The sequence below is a fragment of the Micromesistius poutassou genome (genome assembly GCF_964030765.1).
Source record: "Micromesistius poutassou genome assembly, chromosome: 1".
Taxonomy (NCBI): Eukaryota; Metazoa; Chordata; class Actinopteri; order Gadiformes; family Gadidae; genus Micromesistius; species Micromesistius poutassou.
This window is the reverse complement of record NC_140271.1, coordinates 1715682-1734807: the sequence shown is the minus strand read 5'-3', so window position 1 is coordinate 1734807 and position 19126 is coordinate 1715682. Positions and strand designations below refer to the sequence as shown.

Below are 19126 nucleotides of genomic sequence, written 5' to 3'. Positions count from 1 at the left end.
CACACACACACACACACACACACACACACACACACACACACACACACACACACACACACACACACACACACAGTGCCCTCTATCCTCCACATTGGGCCACTACATCACCCCCTTTCATAGGACAATGTGCATCTCATACTGCATTGTATGCCTTTTTAATTGTTCTCAGCCTTGCCTGTAAGTCGCTTGGGACAGAAGTGTCTGCTAAACACTTCATTAGCGATCCCAAATGACGGATCAACAATTCCCCTCTCCACTTAGAGCTACAGATTTCATGGTCGCTTTCTTTTGCTGGTCCCATGGGATCTAATGGGGGAGTCCACTCAGACGTAGGATAGACCAGCCTAGCCAGTGGAATGTTCTGTTGAATGGAATGGCTGTTCTACGTGGATAACTCTCACATTTATTATGGGATTCAGAGGATGAGTAGAAGTCACGAGTGACGGAGAATCTTGAATTTCAGGCATCCTCAACCGTGAAACAGGTGACACCCCCCACGTGGGATGTCGCCCTAGCCTAGCTTTCAAAATGGCTCAACATCACACCTTGTAGGGTAAACGAGGGGCCCTTTAACATGCCCGTGTCCCCATCGCCGTGTCTTCCCGTGCAGAGACACGTGCGGAGCCCTGCCTGCAGGCCACGCAGCTGCAGCTGAAGAGGGCGCGCCTGGCCGACGACCTCAACGTCAAGCTCTCCCACCGGCCCGGGCCCATGGAGCTCATCCACAAGAACATCCTACCCGTCCACTCCAGCATCAAGCGGGCCATCATAGGCGAGTACTGACGCGCCCCGGAGGAGGAGATGAGGGAACGTGGGGGAATAATAACAGTTATTGCCATTAGCGTACTGTTTCACTCCATGTGAGCGTGTTTTGATTTGTAACCAACTTCATCATTGACAGGCTTTGAAATCGAATACATTATTTAGGAGCAGGCATTTTTTGTTAGGCATCTTGCTCAAGGATGCCTACAGGTAGACCGTTGTCATGGAATATTGAATCCAGTACATTTCGGCTGGGAGTCGAAGTCCCTAGCCCAATACATCATCCTCTTTCTGCTGACATTGTTATTGCTAGCATTGTCAATCCTTTTGATATTGCCACGACAACAAGCTTGCAGAAACAAGAAGAACAATGTTTTAATATTTCACTTCTTGCAATATGCTTCTTCTGACTGCATCTTAGATCTCGTTTACATCCTGAACAGACACCAGAAACATTATAAAGGTTTAATGTGTCAAAAGGATTAGATATTAATTGCTATGGAGAACCAAGTTCTGAAATATTCAGCTGTCTTTTAGTAGAAATGCCAGTTGGCTTCATAACCCAGATATAAGAATCGACCCCTAAGTCCTCACCAGGGGATGTGTGCTTGTAATTTCATTAAAACCCCATTATGTCCTTCAAATGAACGGGCAAATGTCAAATGGATAAAATATAACTTCCCCTAAGCAGTGGGAGGGAGATGGGGAAGGAGAGGAACAGGGAAGAGAGACTAGACTGGCAAAAGACCAAGCCTGTTGGTCATCTTACTATGAACAATGATTTGTTTATTTTTGCCGCCCCTTCCCCTCAGATGTAAGATTATGACTTTAGAGACAAGATGTCCGCCCGCTTGATTGATGTGTAGAGGTGTGAAAGCTCAGATTCAATAAAGGTACGGTGTCTGAGGAGGATCATTTCCTGGCCAACAATAATAACAGCAATTTCATTAAAGCCTCAGAGAAATCATTAGGGCATTGTGTGTTGACTAGTGATAATACATGTATGCATATATTTATGTATATGAATGTATACATATGTGTATATGTATGTATATTCATGTATATGTGTATCTATAGTATGAACGTTTATAAATAATGTACATGTACATGTATATAGACTTATACACATAAACATGGGCATGGGATAGAGGCATACAGTGGTAGGCAACACTACAAATAATAATATATTATTTCTGGGTGGGAAATAGGTATTAATAACAAGCATGCAGACTTGTAATGTACACATGCTTTGAACTGTTTGAACCGTGTTCTGCATGCACAATAAATATAAAAACTTTCTTGTTTGTGTGTGTGTGTTGGAGGGGTGTGCAAGTGTGTGTGTTTGCAGGTGTGTGTGTGTGTGTGTGTGTGTGTGTGTGTGTGTGTGTGTGTGTATTTGACTATGCAGAATTAAGACATAGATAAGCAGGCACACGCCAACAGAGGCGTGTGTGTGTGTGTGTTGGAGGGGTGTGCAAGTGTGTGTGTTTGCAGGTGTGTGTGTGTGTGTGTGCGTGTGTGTGCGCGCACACAGAATTAAGACCTTGACACGTGGGCGTGGGGCCCGCAGCGGCCCGGCTCAGTGGTGGATGAGGCTCCACACTCCCCACATTACGGGTGGGGAGGATGTTTAATCAGCCCCATGTTGTGTGTTCATCATGTCCTGCTGACGGCAGTTTACCGGCCAGCAGCGACTCACACAGACACACGTACATGAAACAAATGCTTGAAACAGGTGCCACAGTTCACAGTCCACAGGTAAGGCAGGAACGCACGTGTGAGGTGGCTGCTATAGTTTCCTCTCAAGGGGGACTGAAGGTCCTGCTACTGACTGTTCAATGTTCTGGTGAGGAGGGAGTGGTGTGTGTGTGTGTGTGTGTGTGTGTGTGCGCTTGTGTCAGTGCGTGTGGTGTGCACGTGCGTATGCGCGTGGGAGGGTACACACGCGGTCGCTTGCCGAACCAAAACACCGCATTTATGTTTTGACTGCGACTTAAAGTCTTCCTCGCCTTTTGTCCACCTCTCATCCTCTCCTTCGTCTCCTTCCTCTACTTCCTTTCTCCATGGCATGACAGACTTCCCTAAGGCGTCGGGCGAGAGCTCATCCTTCGACGAGGACAGTAGTGACAGCCTCTCCCCGGAGCCACTCTGCCCCCAGGATCTCCCCGAGGCCCCGGGACCCCTGCTGTCTCCCCTGGGAAGCCTTACACCCTCCCCCACGCAGGTAACCACGTCCAGCTCAGACACAGGCCTTCCACCCTGGCCACGCTAGAACCCACTGTTAGCAAGCAGCAAGTGTGTAGGCGACTCATAGTTTAATATTCTTCGTGGAGTACTAATACTACAATATTTTATTCGTATTGATTCGCTTATTTGGTGAGACAGGATCGTTAAAGTGGGCTTCATTCCATTCTGACAAAAAAAATGTCCTTTCCAGTTCCTCAATCAGGTCCCGCCATCAGCCTCTTCTATCCCGACTAAACCCGCCTCCACCATGAATCTGACCAATGAGACGGCAGCGCTGCCTTCTCACAGCGATCCCAGTCCACCATCAATGAAGGTCAGCCATCCAATCACATCATGGCAAGCCTGTCAAAGAGTTTCTAATGAGATTTTGACAGAATGACCTACCCATAGCCTTGGGTTTGTTTCCAAAAATATGATTTCCCTTGCTGCAAGAGTTTAAGCACCACATTTCAAATGTAGCCAAAGCTTAATCAGCAAGTGTGCACTGTGGACCTAGGGCTGTTGTTGTTGCTGTTCTTTTTATAGCAAGACAAATATCAATACGATGCAATAAAGCAATTGTCTTCATCCCTCTGTTCTCCTCCAGTCCCAGCATAAGATGACCTCTTTGGCCTACAGACCCAAGAAGCTCAAGGACCAGCCCAAGGTCGCTACCACGTCTCCCAATGACAGGGCCAATAAAGAGCCTTAAGAGTCTTGTGTCACCTATGTTTCATCTTTATTTTATAGACTTTTTGACATTTTCATCCTTCAGAAAACATGACCAGATGCAACTCAATATGACACACAAAAAACTTCCCCCACAACCCCAAATATCACCCCCCCCCCCTCCTCCCACCAAAGTCCACCGTCTGGGAAGATTTACAATCTACTAAAGTTCACTTCTGTAAATCTCCTGAGTGTCCCATCCGGAATTGATGACGTTCATTTGACCTTAACTCCTCATCATTTACTTAACTTCTGCTCAGTGCAGAAGTGTCACATTTTTCTGATCATCCTTTCCTTAATCCCGTCATCGTCTCCAGATCAGGAAGCTGAAGTACCACCAGTACGTCCCGCCGGACCAGAGGGGTGGCAAGGAGCCCCCCGCTCCCCCCCAGCTGGACTCGTCCTACGCCAAGCTGCTCCAGCAACAGCAGCTCTTCTTGCAGCTGCAGATTCTCAGCCAGCAGAAGCTCCAGCAGAAGCTACAGCAGCAGCAGCAGAACAATAACACCAGCAGCGTCAGCTATGCCACCATCCTGCCTGCCAGGCCCAAGTCAGTCCCTAGTTTGCTATTTATCATGGAGACATTGAAGCGGTTCTATCCAAAGGGACCTCGGCTATGCGTCGCAACTTTTTCTTTCGGCTTGGAATTACTGCCGAATTAATTCTCTGTCCAAACCAAAACATGAGCAAGAGTCAAATTAAAATAGCGAACACCACCACTATCTGTTTCACTCCTAAAGGATGATATTATTCTCTGTAAATTTATCATTTTAAGCGCCCTGTTGCGCCCTGTGATGCAAGGTGACGCAGTGTAGGGTATCAGTTTTTAGATGCATGTCATTAACAAGCATTTGGTGGGATGGGGCTTCTTACAGGTAAATGTGAGCATTGGGGGAGGCGGGGTTGCGGCAAACCCAGTTAATTCGACTTGGGAGCAGCAGAGCTATTGCACTATCCTGCATCAGTCTTTACAGTGGATTGGATGGCTGGGTGAGGGGAGTCAATTAGGGATGAGGGGAATGGATGGCAGGGTGAGTGGAGTGGACGGGGGTGAGGGGAGTGGATGGCAGGGTGAGGGGAGTGGATGGCAGGGTGAGGGGTGTGGATGGCAGGGTGAGGGGAGTGGATGGGAAAGTGAGGGGAGGGGATGGGGGATGTACAGCTACGTTCTTGATGCCTTTTTTGGAGCAGAGGGGGTGGTGTTTATGTATCTGTGTGGGCATACATATGTTATAGCACTGACAATATCGTCTCCCCTTGATTCTGTCTCCGTGCAGGGATCGCCAGTCACCCCCGGCCACCTCCTCTTCTTCCTCCTCTTCCTCCTCCGCCGTCACCAGCACCTCCGCCGCCGCCCCCTCCTCCCCACCCAGAAACACCAGTGCCCCCCCTGCCAGCCAGAGCACTCTGAACCACCAGAGGGCTGCCTCGGCTGGGGAGACCATGCCCCAGGCTCTGCCTTCGAACCTGGACGAGATGAAGGTTGGCAGTTCTCCTCTAGTTATCCACCTGTCTTTCTGCCATTTGCACTTTAGTGTTGCCAATGTTTGTGAGATGATATCATCTAGCCACTGACTGTCCTCTCTCTAAAATACACATTTATATTTAGGAATGTAATTCATTTAATGAGACATTTAATTTAATTTAGCAGATTATTTTAACCAAAGCAATTTATAAATGAGGCTGAGCACAATCAAAGGAAACTGTTGATATTGGAGCGACACAATTGAAGTGCTTGCTGCTCGATAGATTTTCTCCAGAAATCGAACATCAGAGTGCAGACTTGTCAGTTGATGACTCGGTGATATTCTAGGTGGTGATCTGCATTGGAAAGGGCAGAGACACAGTGCATGGTGTTGTCATACTTCATGACCAAGGAGATTTCTCTCAGGGAGAATTAAGATGACTTTAGCCATTCCGCAGAGGCGGGGCCAATCAAATGGCTGCTTGTGGACATTTGTGAGGTAATAAATTTCATTGAGTCGGATCTGTTCCCCGTGATACATCTGAATATAAATCTCAACGCTCTTAATAAGTGGGCGAACCCTGCCGTTATTTCATTGGCGGGGCTGGTGGTTAGGACTTGACTGTTTGATACCAGAGCTGCCACTCCACTGGGTTGTGCGCACAGTGAGAAATGGCTTGTCTGCTCAGCGCTGACACATGGAAATGTTGATGGAGTATCTGGGTTATTGCTCTGTCTAGAGTTGGCTTCCTTTTCCTTCCTTTTTTATGTATAAAGATGTTTTTATTCGCTCCTTCTCCACTTCCCTTCATCCATTGTTGTCTATGCTTTGTGTTCAACCCTCTGTCCCTTTCTCCTTTTTTCCTCCATCCCTCTCCCTTTCTCTTCCCCTCTCTCCCTCCTTTTATTTCCTCACTCACTATTTATTTCCTTGCTCTCTAACACTCTCTCTCTCTCTCTCTCTCTCTCTCTCTCTCTCTCTCTCTTTCTGTCTGTCTGTCCGTCTGTCTGTCTCAGGTGGCGGAGCTGAAGGCGGAGCTGAAGCAGCGCCACCTGACCGTCTCGGGCACCAAGAGCGACCTCATCGAGCGTCTCAAGGCCTATCAGGAGCTGCACACCGCGGCGGGCATGGGCGGGGCCGTGGTCACGGGCGCCCCCTCCTCCGCCACCGTCACCATGGTCTCCTCCCCCTCCTCGCTCCTGCAGTCAGCAGGGGGAGCCGCCGAGCCAGAGGCCCGGGGCGTGGGTGGCGGTGCTCGCGGTAACCCCACACCACCACCACCACCACCACCACCCCCGTCGCAGCAGGGACACATCCATCCGTCTCCTGCAGCAGGTATAATTGCAGAAGATTAGACCCCGTTTAGGTGTCTAATTACGTTGTCGCTACCTGGTGCGTGTAACGCTCGCCGGGGTGTAATCATCCAATTAATCGCACGCCGTGCTGATTATCCCGATGAACCTGTTTATCTGGGTACGTTATTATTTATGTTTTTGGGGATTAAGTTGTGATCTTGTGATCTTTGTTTCCGTAATGTAAAACAATTGACCAGAGATGTAGCCACAGCAGTGTAATGGCCTGAGAGTAGGCCTGGTTATCACATGTTTCCAGGCTGGTTTAGAAAGAGCTTCTGCTCTGACCTTAGTGCTGTTCACGTATCTCTCAAGCAAAGCAATTCCATTTTTTACTTTAAACTTACATTGTGTTTTTTTAGTCCTTTTTGTATCTAATGACCCCCCGGTCAGTTCGCCCTGATCAGGGGTCATTAGATACCAAAAGCATTAACCCCAAAACACACGGCTGCATCAGGACGGATGCAAAATAACGTGTTTAAATTTGTCGTCCAAAATGTACTCTGCAGAAGACATTAGTTCTATACGCAGCGTGCATTGAAACGTACAACCCCTGCCCATGCTAGCTAGCTTCATGCTATCTCCCTTGTGACGCTCTGACGACGTTCTCATTTATTCAGCTCATTGGACCGACCCAGGCTCTAGCACCAGCCCCTCACTCAGCCACACTGCCACCCCACCACCACCACTACCCCCACTACCACCACCACCACCACCACAGCAAGTCATGACCTTCGGCTGCCTCCACCCCTCCTCTCCTGTTTCTCCATCACCTCACGCCGGTTCTCCGTCCGCCATGAGCCCAGAGAACGACTACACCACCACCACCACCACCACCACCACCAATGGGCTGGACGAGATGGTTAGTGGGTATTGGGTCTGGTTTACGTCCATGTATGGGTGCACTCACACTTGATGCTCACACTTTCACTTTTTGCATTGAACTCTCATAACGGCAACCATCGTTTGCATGGAAACCAACCAGGGTTTTTGTTTGGAGTGAAATCAGCTTTTTTAACCTGTTGAAAAGTTTCGGATTGCGAAAAAATGGAGTCCAATCAGTCAACTGCAGTGGCAAACTTGTGTTGCAGTTTGTGCTTGTGTGTTTGTGTTTGAATGTTTCATTTTTTCTGTTGTAATACAGATGACATTTGATTTATTTCACTCCATAGTCATGGATCAGTGGGTTGGAACGTCATTATTAGACAATTATACCAGTGTCTAGCCTGTTAAACTGAATGGCCCATTAAGTCATTCACTTCACTTTCACTTCATCCTCCTCCATGTTCATATTTTCAACCTCATTTAACAAAACTGACATCTTGCTTAGATGCTGGTCCAGTGAATCCTCTGTAGACGTTTGTCTTTCCTTTTAATTGTCAAAGCAGGGGCATAAGATTTCCTTAACATTTTCCCCCTGCCGTGGGCCTCTATTTCATCATCCTGAAGTTCCCATCACGGATGAATAAAGTTAAATTTTTCATCTCTTACTGCAAACTGAACCGATGACTTTTAGCCCCTCTCATCACTTTTACCCTAACTATTTTATTTACTCCCCCTTTTTATTTTATTCCCACTCCCTTCTGTCTCTGCCTCTGCCACAATCCCCCTTCAGGCGACGTCGCCCCCAGCGCAGCGGTGCCTCCACACCCACGCTCCCACCGCCGTCATCAAAGAAGAACCCACTTCCTGTCTCCCTGCGGCCTACTCCACCCAGAAACTCTTTGTGTACTCCCCCACCGACTCCAATGCGGTATTCTCTCCCCCCAGCGGTACCGTGGCAACCGCTTCCATCCCCACGGCGATCAGCACTTCTAACACTGCCGGCAGCGGCGCGGGTGCTCTGAGTGCGACGGTGTCGCCCTGCGAGGACCGGGACAGGATGCTGCGGGACAAGGACCGGCAGATTGAAATGCTGACCCGGATGCTGAATCAGAAGCAGCGGCTGGTGGAGCTGCTGAGGATGCAGCTGGAGCAGGGCAACCGAGGAAGCCGACTAGGCGGCGGCGGCGGCGGCGGCGGCGGCGGGGGTGGAGGTAGAGCAAAGATTCCCGAAGCTAAGGTCCTTATCCACATCAAGAAGGAGCCCGGCGAGACCTCCCCGGTCTGCCTCGCCGCCCAGCCGGACCACCCGCCCCTGAGGTCAGGGATCCCCTACGCGGCGCCGCACAACGTGACGGTCAAGCAGGAGAGCGCGGCGGAGAAGGACGTCGTGGAGACGCAGCTGCCGCCGTGTCCCGCGGGGCCGTCCCTCCCCGCCTTCCCCGCCCCGGGGGGACCACCCGGAGGTCCCCCGGACAGGTCGGGGAACCACGCCAACGGGCCCGAGCAGCAGATGCGTCTGCAGCAGGCCGCGCTCCAGCTGGCCCAGCAGAGGGCCATTCAGAAGCTCCTCCTGCAGCAACAGAGCCAACAGAACCAGCAGCACCTGGTTCAGAACCCCGGCCAGCAGAACCAGCAAAACCTCCAGCAACGCGCCCAGCAGAGGAAGAAGAAGTCCCACAAGCAGCAGCTCAAACAACAGCAACAGCAACAGCTACTTTCTCAATCACAGCAGCAGCAGCAGCAGCCACTGCCCAGGCAGAGCCAGACCCAGCCGAAGCAACAGGTTCCTCTGAGGCAGCAGCAGTCAGTGATGCTGCCTCAGAGTTGCAAACAGCAGCAGCAGCAGCAGCAGCCGATGCAGCAGAGAGCGGTGCCGCTCCGCCACCAGAGCCCCGTTCAAGCCAAGGTTCAACAGTTGCTGCATGCCAAGCAGCAGCAAACACTGACGCAACAGACACCACCGCAGGAGAATCAGGTCCGTCGAGGCCCCCCCCCCCCCACACATCAACAAAAACAGATAGATGATCGAGATTTTCTTCTCAAGTGTCTTTATAAACTGGGGTAAATTGGACATTAATGCCCTTGACATGTGACTGTGGTAGATTTGAAAAAAAAAAAATGAACACTCAGAGCTGGATAGTGATAGTGGTTAGGGTGTTGAATTCCGAAACTGGAAGAATGGTTCTGGGTCTGTACCCAAAGGTATTCCTGTAGTCATCCTTGAACAAGATACTTAACCTTTCCCGATAATTAAATGTATCGAAAACAAAGAAGAAAAAGAACAACGACCATCAACGCTTAGATTGTGTATATTGGACAAACTCGGATGCCGTGACTGAAAATTGTGTTTTCTCTTAAGGGTTCTCAGCTTCTCCTCAACCAGCAGAACGGCTCCGCCCCTTCCTTCAACCTGGACTACCTGAATACGGTCGTCGCCCCGGCCCTGCTTACCGACGGCAACGGAAACCACTTCCTGGTTGCACTGACCAATCATGTGTCCGAGATACAAAAGAGCAGCACAACGGACAACATTGCAACCACGCAAAACACGCCAAAGGTACACATACTTACTGTTTGTAACTGTTTTTTAACAAAGTCTTTATTGCCTTCAAATTGGGGAGATAATTGTCTTACAGCACTTTTTTCCCCTTTTTTAGGGACTCCAAGCTACACCTTTGCTCCCTAGCCAGTTATCTCCTCAGCCAGATTGTCCTCACAACCAATCAGAAGACAGGACATACCCAGGGTCCTTAAAAGTACCAAACAGAAAGGTTGATTACGTTTTTTTTGTCTGAAAACAACTCTTTCTTGTATATGCTCCTTCCTCCTAACTTAATATCTGTTATGATTGGTTTGTTTTAAATAGGAGGCGGGACCTCAAGTTACAATCGACCAATCCCAGCAGGGGGGCATCCACTCCCTGTCGTCATTCTTTGACAATGAGACTTTGGGGAAAGACGCGTTGTTACCCTCGGTCAAAACGGTATGCACTCCACAGTTCCAAAAACAATGATCACCACAATGATGAAACACTGTTTAAACGCCTTATATACCTGGATGGTTTGATATTTAAAGCAGCTGCTACTTATTTGATGAATCTCCTTTCTGTTTTTGTCCTGTCCTGTCCTGTCCTCTCCTCTCCTCCCCTACCCTCTCCTCTCCTATAATCTCCTCTCCTCCCCCCTTCTCACATATTCTCTCCTCTCCTCTCCTTGCCTTTCCTTTAATCCTCCTCCTCTCCTATAATCTTCTCTAAATTCCTCTCCTCTCCTCTCGTATCCTCTCCTCTCCTCTCGTATCCTCTCCTCTCCTCTCGTCTCCTCTCCTCTCCTCTCCTCTCCTCTCATATCCTCTCCTCTCCTCTCGTATCCTCTCCTCTCCTCTCGTATCCTCTCCTCTCCTCTCCTCTTCTCTCCTCTCGTATCCTCTCCTCTCATCTCCTCTCCTCTCGTATCCTCTCCTCTCCTCTCCTCTCGTATCCTCTCCTCTCCTCTCGTATCCTCTCCTCTCGTATCCTCTCCTCTCGTCTCATCCTCCCTGATCCTCTCCCCTCCAGGAGGAGGAGGAGGAGGTGTTCTCTGTCCTGGACCACAGCCTGTTGTTCAGCCCTCTGTCTCCATCCTCTCTGAGGACGCCAGCCTCCTCTCCTGGTTACAGAGTAGGTGCCCGTCTCTCTTCTTATCCTACCAACCCCGTACCTTTTATGATGTGTCCATCACTCACACGTTGATCCCTGCATTGTAGGAAAACACAGACGACCTCTTCGACATCCTGTTTCAAACCGGAGGTAAGAGTGAATACAATTTTGTAGCTTGTAAAAAAAAAAAAGAGGTGATGTCTAATTCTGGATATTATTTATTAGGTGAGTGCTGCATGCAGCGCTCAACTATTGTTCTTCTTAAGTTTTATTCTTTCTTTTTTATTATTCTCTAAAAACTTTGGGACATATCTCCTTCCTCAATTTTTCACCTAGAGACTCCATTCCAATTTTAAAATGTTCAGATTAGCTAAGAATCGCGCACTTCTTTTCAGATTTCTTTTATATTTTATACTTTTTAAGATATTCTACTTTTAAAATAATATTTTTTACAATGGAAGTCATTCTCTGACACTTCATAACTTGGACTTTGTAACTTGGTCAATATTTTATCGTTTCCCTTCGTTCAAAGGTTTAACAAATCAGCACATTTGTATCTTCAATAATCTCAATTTCAATTACCTTTATACTTTTTTCTAAATCACATTTTAAGTTCCATGTCGGCTTGTTTTCAGTTGGCCTCATGTTAGAGCGCGAGGACGTGCAGGCAGTGTTGCCAGATGGGGCAGTTTCCCAAAAAAACTGGCGGGATTATTATAATTCTTTCTACAAACATCAATCAATACCACACCTTTCATAAGGCATATCGTTTGTTGTACTACTACTACTACCTTCCAGCTTTGACAGTATTACAGTTTAGCTTCCAGCTTTTGTAACAATGTATTTCAGCACTTTGCTTCTTCAGGTAATGTGATTCAGCGTCAGTCAGTTTTCGATTTCAGCTTCCAGGTGCACTGTGCACTGCAATACATTTGACCTTTCAGATTTTTCAGCAGTGAAGGGCAATACATTTGACCTTTCAGATTCTTCATTTCAATTCATTTTACATTTCTGCATTTTTAGCAATGCTTTGCGCTTTTCATTCAGCTGTCACTTTATTTGTTTCCAACCATTTACATTTTCTTAAATGGTGTGCATGTTTACATTGTTTACTCCATTTAGACTTTTGAACTTTTATTCAAATCCCTTCACTTGATTTAAGCCATTTAACATTTCTTTACGTCTTAAACTATGTGTCTTTATTAAAACATATTTTCAACCTCACTTTGCACTACAGCACTCACTGCATTTTCTGCAGGAAATCGCATTTTCCAGTTATTTATTATTATTTATTTTTATTCTCAGAAATATCATCCTCCTTCAAACCCTCTCCAGACCCCTCCCTGGACGGCCTACACACCAGCACCCCCCTCCCCTCTATTCCTCCTCCTCTCTCCCCCCTACAGCGGGTGCTGTCCCCTCCTACCTCACCGCCGCCCTTTGACCACCTCAACTTCCCACATGCGATAAACAAAGTGTTATCTTATCTTAACACCCGGCAACACCCGACCCCATGTCCGCAAGAGGTGACCGGACCGGCCTCTGACACGACCCCCGTCGCCTCCGCCGTCACCGTCAAAGAGGAAATAGTGGTGGAAGAAGAGAAGGAGGAGGAGCGCGGGGCCTTCCACGGCAGCGGGCGCTTGGAGGACTTCCTGGAGCGCGCCGCGGCGACCCCCCTGCTGGGGGCGGAGCCTGGCAGCCCGTTGACTTTGATTGACGACCTCCACAGCCAACTGCTGAGCTCCTCCAGCGTCCTGGAGCACCCGTCCTCCCCCATGGACACCTTCGATCTGCAGGGCTGCCTGGCGGACGCCCACCCCGGCCCGGCGCGCTTCGAGGCCCCCGGGGGCCAGATGGTGGACGTGATGGAGTGGCTGGATCTCACCATGGGTACGGGGGAGGGGCTCGGCGAGGACATGCTCCCCGCCGACCTGGCGCCGTTGGCCCCGCCCACGCCCGTAAGCGTCTTCTCCGCGGACTTCCTCAACATCTCAGACCTGCAGATGGGATGGGATTCGTGCTTATGAGGGAGCAGCACGCGCGACAGTCGATGGGGTCCTCGGAGAAGGCCTGTGATTGGCCGTGTTGTCGATCATCTTGGCCGATCAATGATAATGATTTGTGTCTCATACAAAAAAGTAAGTAAAATACCATATTTTCCTGCTGTATAAAGGTCAAATTGGACATGTTTCTCGTGCTACTATAACTGTAAATCTTAATTCCCAAAAATGAGGACTGCCGGACAAAACTATGCGATCATTCTATGTCAACGTATCTCACTAGTTTGTTTTTAGCAGACGTGAGAATGGTTGCACCGCCATCCCTTATGAAGTACCGCCCATATATGGACAGTCCCTTTTCAGGTCTTCTGTACAGGAACACATGGAGGAGAATATAAAACCTTGAATCACAATAGTTGCTCTGTACCTTTGAGTAAAGCAATATCATGCACTCGTATTATGCAATGTCTGACAATACTTTTCAGGCAGGTCCTATGGTCCTTAATCAGATGAATTAGTAGTGACTTTACAGAACTGATTCATGTTGGAGTTTGAAAGGGGCCCAAAACTTCAGGTCACATTCAGACGTTTCAATACAGCGCCATTAACCTTTTCTAATTCCCTTTCACAAAAAAGACGGCTCATTTTGTTAGAAATGCAGAGGCGTCGACACTCGTGATTATTGCCAAAGACAAGGACTTGGCAAGTTTTAAATGCAGACAGGGAAAAGTAAGTGTGGTCTGTGTGATTATAAGTCCAATTTATTTGTTTAATTCAGCTATTGATTGTACCATGCTTAAAAAAATTATGTAATTGACATTTGATAATCTACAGTTAGGACTCTTATCAGTTGGTTTTTTATCCACAATGGCTCCCTAACAGACCGGTTGTGTTTATGGAGGGTTGATATATTTCTGCCTATTTGCACTTTCCTCCCACTGTCAATCACATGACATCAAATAGCTTAATACACAAAGTTTACAAAGGAGAACCCCAAAGTCCTCAATGGCTTCATGGGGTTCAAATCCCAACATGTCAAATAGCGTGTCAAATAGGCAAGCTGCACATTATTGCATATTACTATATTTCGCTAGCCTGTAAATCCAGACCCACATCTAGAAAGCTGTAGGGTCTGGCAACGAGTAATGAAAATGGCCCAACTCGAGGGGCGGAACCAAGCATGCATTTGAAAATATCACTGCACGCAATTGGATAACACTACGACCAATTAGAAGAATACAAGGGGTGACGTATCCAGAGCAGCGGAGCTAACCAATAGATAAGACTTGCCGTATACGATCGGTAAAACAGCAACGCTTTTGGCCCACCTATATCAGATACACAGATGTATCTGATGTACATCTGTGTATCTGGGTTAATGTTCTGGGTTTGGGCAATCGGGGAGTGAGTATATTGCTCGTTCCCGGAGTGACTCGCTGAGCAAAACTCTGGATTTCCAGGGTAATGTTTCGCAGATCCTTTCAACAAAAGAGACTTATAGTGCAATTGTTGTAGATACAGGAGCTGGTAGTGGTTAGTTCAAAAGGTGACTGCAGACATTGGGGTTTGAACCCAGAATCCTTCAGCTGGGAGTCAAACACCATCGCCACTCTGCCGTCTGACTGCCCCAGTACTGTATATGCTAGATATGCTGGCTCTCAGTAGGTAGCTACACTGGGTTGTTGACAATAGCTGCCACAGTCACACCAGTGCAGTTTTACAATGCAGTATAGCCATAACAGTGGAAAACTGTGTTTAACTTGTTGTATTTTATCTTCATTAACAGTGAATGTATCACAAACAATACATAATTACACACTTATTAGGGAAAGGAAAGAAATTTAGCGAGAGACATTTTATAATTTGGTACATTAATGTACTAAGTTATTACCCTGCAAAACTTTTGATAGCTTTGTTTTTTTCATGCTTATTCGTTTGCACATTTTGGTAAATTATCCCGATAATTCAAATGACCGCAAAGTTAATTGTTTGTGAAGCAGAAGGGTTTAGTTTTATGAGCATCAAGCATTTGCAACCAGAATCTATTTTTAGCATGCCATCATTTAAAGCTCATGGTCTTACTTAATTATTACTGATTATGCAATTGAATTCTCCTGAATGTAAAAAAAGAAAGAAAAAATGGTACAATAGTGTTTTTGTTCATGAACTTCAATCTTACACAGAATGGTGCATGCTGTAAACTAAAAATACATGTTTTATGTTGGTTGGGTGCTATTTCATTTTTACAACCAGATTAGTGGTTTCACTGTGTGTGTGCGTGCGTGCGTGCGTGCGTGCGTGCGTGTGTGTGTGTGTGTGTGTGTGTGTGTGTGTGTGTGTGCGTGTGTGCATGCGCGCACATGTGTTCTTTAAGTTAGGGGGTTTAAGGCATTTTACCCATGCTGTATTTTTTGTAAAACGCTTCATTTGTATGTATTGTAATATTCTAGACAATGTCTCTTCTTGTACTGCATCAGTACTTTTGCCACTGTGTTCTACATGGACTATCCTCTCACAATGGCCTTACATGATGCAATCTCACTGAGTTTGCAAAACGGAAACAAATCCTTGTGGTTGTGAATTGTGTTATATAGAGTCCTTTATAGACAGATGAAAATGCACTGTAGAAATATTGGTATACTATAATGTATTGTATTTAGGACTATTCTGTGACACACAAATGATATATATATTTTTTTTTTCTGTGCTATACAAAGTTGTTTCTCTCACCAAGATAAACATGCCATTTTGGATCACCTGTAACTGCAAACATGGGTGGATCTTCTTGGTTGTTTTCTACCTAACCACTGTTTCATGGAACTGAAAATAATCACAAACATTTTCAAGTAAAAATGTTAGCTGCTAGCTCCTCCTGTACATCGAAGGCTTATTGGCCGTAGCCCAATTCATGCAGCTAATGTTGTACCAACCTAGCTTACCCACTGAACTATGCTTGTTGCTATAGTTGGCATGATTTATTTTTGTACATTATAACTTTCTCTATCCTTTTTTTCACATTGCACTTGCAATGCAAGCCAACAAGTTTAAGAAATTCAAAGATCATTCAGTTAAACAAGTAACAGCTCCATAAGGTCATTGTTGGGCACAGTCGAGGGCCATATTCTAACACACTCTCACTCTTATCTGATTAAAGTTTATTGAACTTTAGGATTTTTTCTTCTCTGACGTTTCTTTTACTTAGATTTAGTTTTAATCATTCAGCAGATATCAAGCACATATTCACTGTGCTGGGTCAGCCAACGCTTCAAAGGTTTGCATTGACTTGACCTTGTTTGACTTTGGGAATACTTAATTTCAGATGCTTTCTGCCTTAATGTATTTTGTTGATGTTCTTGCTAATTATTTGCTCTGCCACTTAATGTACATACTGTAAGTGTACTATTTAATTCAAACAAGTTTGTATTGAATCAAACACGAGACATTTCTCAAATTTGTAAGGTATTTGTTTGCAGCAATATTTGCATTTATTGTATGATAAAGTGGAACGAAAGGGAAATGATTACAAATAAATAACACAAAAATATTCTTTGATCTTTTGTTGTTCCTAGTTAAAGGTTGTCCTTAGTTAGAAGAGAGAGGAAGTTGGGAATATGCTTACGTAGGCTGTGCAGACACGTTGTGCACTGCCTTTTATCTACAAAGAGTTGCCGTGTTGCTTTCTTGTCTTTTCTGGCTTTTCATTGTATACCGTTGGTATCGGCAGCACCGACACACACCAGCCACCACCTCTCTCTCTCCTACATGGCTCGCACTGTTTCACACTGTTTGTGTGTATATTAAATCCTAAAAAAAACTGAAGCAGAGAGACAAAGGGGTAATGAAGAACGTTGGATAAAACTGCTGAAATGCAGATTGTCAGGAGTGCTACCTGGCCTGCCTTAGTGTTTTTTCTTTAGCACAGTACACACGGCCAACCAGAAACGTAGCACGGCAATTCAACACCGCAGGGCCTGCACACTTAGAGAGAGAGCCTAAAGAGGCAAAACTATTTACGGTGTCCTAGTGGGAAATAAAACCACAGCGTGAAGCTTGCACTTTGAAATACTTTTTTTTCTTTTTAGAACACTCCTCTACCCTATTTCCATGCGAAAATTTGCTGTGTCCTTTTTTCCTGATTTTAATCAAACATTTTATTAAAGTAATCCTTCAGTCTATGGTGTTGACACGCGTTGGCACACTTGGTTATTCAAGGAAACTAGTTTTGTTGTTATTTTTTTTCAGCACAAGCTTTTCAGTTGGTAAAGAATCTTAAAAGAGGTTGTGTTTTCTTCCATCTACATTCTAACTTTATTTAAACCATCCCACTACAGAGTTCATATGCATGCATCTTCATGCATGGTGGGGGGCGATGGTGGTGTTGGAACAGGTCGCAAACACACAAACCAGACACAGTTTGTGGTGATGTAACTCAGCCTCAGGTAACTCAGGTATGCAATAACAACCCAAAAACGAACTTACATCAACTGTAGCATACATATATGCACACACGCATACGCATGCACACAGACACACACACTCACATGACTCAACGGGGTATGGCTCTAGAATAGAGACACAGGCTTGCAGGCCTCATTCCATTGGGTTTAACAACGACCTGCACACAACACATTATTATACAATCAGTGTTGTCTATCAAGCAAAGCCTAACCTGCAATATATATGATGTCTAAAAAGTAACAACTCTCTACTAGTTCTTTTCCCTTCTCCCTTCTGGATGTGATGCGCCTGATCATCAAACTGAGAACCCGTGTACCGACTTCCTTTTCCTACCAGTAAACGTCCAGCAACACCTGTTGCAACACCTGTTTGCACCAGTGTTACACTACTTTCTCCTCTACTTTCTTCTCCACAGTCTCCTCTGACCTGGCGTTGGCAACCTTTTGGAAGGGAGCTGTCCCTTCGCTGCCCAGTATGATAACTGAAAACTAAGATTAACAATGAGACTTTATTCATCAGACTTATTCAATGGTAGTTTATACCTTTCATTCATCAATGATTAGGATTCATTCAATGAGTTCTGCACACATGTGAATCCTTGGGACAATTAAATTGAGCCAAAACGACAATTTCCTTTTCAAAGATGAGAGAACGCGGACACAGCTCTCGCTTTGGGAGTACAGAGATTGGATGGCCCTGAGGAGTGAACCCCTTACCCCGTACTCCCGCAGCACCTCCCACAGTTTCTCCCGGGGGACCCGGTCATATGCCTTCTCCAAATCCACAAAACACATGTCGACCGGATGGGCATACTCCCAGGCCCCCTCCAGGATCCTTGCAAGAGTGAAGAGCTGATCCGTAGTTCCACGTCCAGGGCGGAAACCGCATTGTTCCTCTTCAATCTGAGGTTCGACAATCAGCCAAACCCTCCTTTCCAGCACCTTAGAGTAGACTTTCCCAGGGAGGCTGAGAAGTGTGATACCCCGGTAATTGGCACACACTCTCTGGTCCCCCTTTTTGAACAGGGGAACCACCACCCTGGTTTGCCACTCCTTTGGCACTGTACCAGACTCCCACGCAATGTTGAATAGGCGTGTCAACCAAGACAGCCCCTCAACACCCAGAGCCTTTAGCATTTCTGGCTGGATCTCATAAATCCCTGGGGCTTTGCCACTGCGGAGATGTTTAACTACCTCAGTGACTTCCACCAGGGAAATTGACGACGAACCACCATCAACCTCGAGCTCTGCCTCCATCATAGAGTGGGTGGTCGGTGGCTGCGCTTTGTCACCAATCCTGTTTGTGATATTCATGGACAGGATATCGAGGCGTAGTCGTGGTGGGGAGGGGTTGCAGTTCGGTGATCTGAGGATCTCATCACTGCTCTTTGCAGATGATGTGGTCCTGATGGCATCATCGGCCTGTGACCTTCAGCACTCACTGGATCGGCTGACGGCCGAGTGTGAAGCGGCTGGGATGAGGATCAGCACCACTAAATCTGAGGCCATGACTCTTAGCAGGAAACCGGTGGATTGCCATCTCCGGGTAGGAAATGAGTCCTTAGCCCAAGTGAAGGAGTTTAAGTACCTCGGGGTCTTGTTTGCGAGTGAGGGTACGATGGAGCGTGAGATTGGCCGGAGAATCTGAGCAGCGGGGGCGGTATTGCGT

At 46.7% G+C, this 19126-nt stretch overlaps 1 protein-coding gene across 1 annotated transcript in view; it reads left to right on the top strand.

Annotated features, from left to right (window-relative positions):
• Positions 1-16525, top strand: part of LOC311413142 (myocardin-related transcription factor A-like) — a 38421-nt gene extending 21896 nt beyond the window's left edge. Inside the window, exons 6-20 of the mRNA XM_084488895.1 lie at positions 611-772; positions 2838-2986; positions 3200-3322; positions 3596-3655; positions 4035-4267; positions 4995-5199; positions 6200-6518; positions 7156-7397; positions 8151-9335; positions 9720-9917; positions 10018-10131; positions 10227-10343; positions 10917-11018; positions 11105-11147; positions 12303-16525. Of these exons, the coding sequence (XP_084345021.1) occupies positions 611-772; positions 2838-2986; positions 3200-3322; positions 3596-3655; positions 4035-4267; positions 4995-5199; positions 6200-6518; positions 7156-7397; positions 8151-9335; positions 9720-9917; positions 10018-10131; positions 10227-10343; positions 10917-11018; positions 11105-11147; positions 12303-13027 (3977 nt within the window). The 3' untranslated portion in view covers positions 13028-16525. The remainder of the gene's footprint in view (positions 1-610; positions 773-2837; positions 2987-3199; positions 3323-3595; positions 3656-4034; positions 4268-4994; positions 5200-6199; positions 6519-7155; positions 7398-8150; positions 9336-9719; positions 9918-10017; positions 10132-10226; positions 10344-10916; positions 11019-11104; positions 11148-12302) is intronic.
• The last annotated feature ends 2601 nt before the right edge of the window (positions 16526-19126 follow it).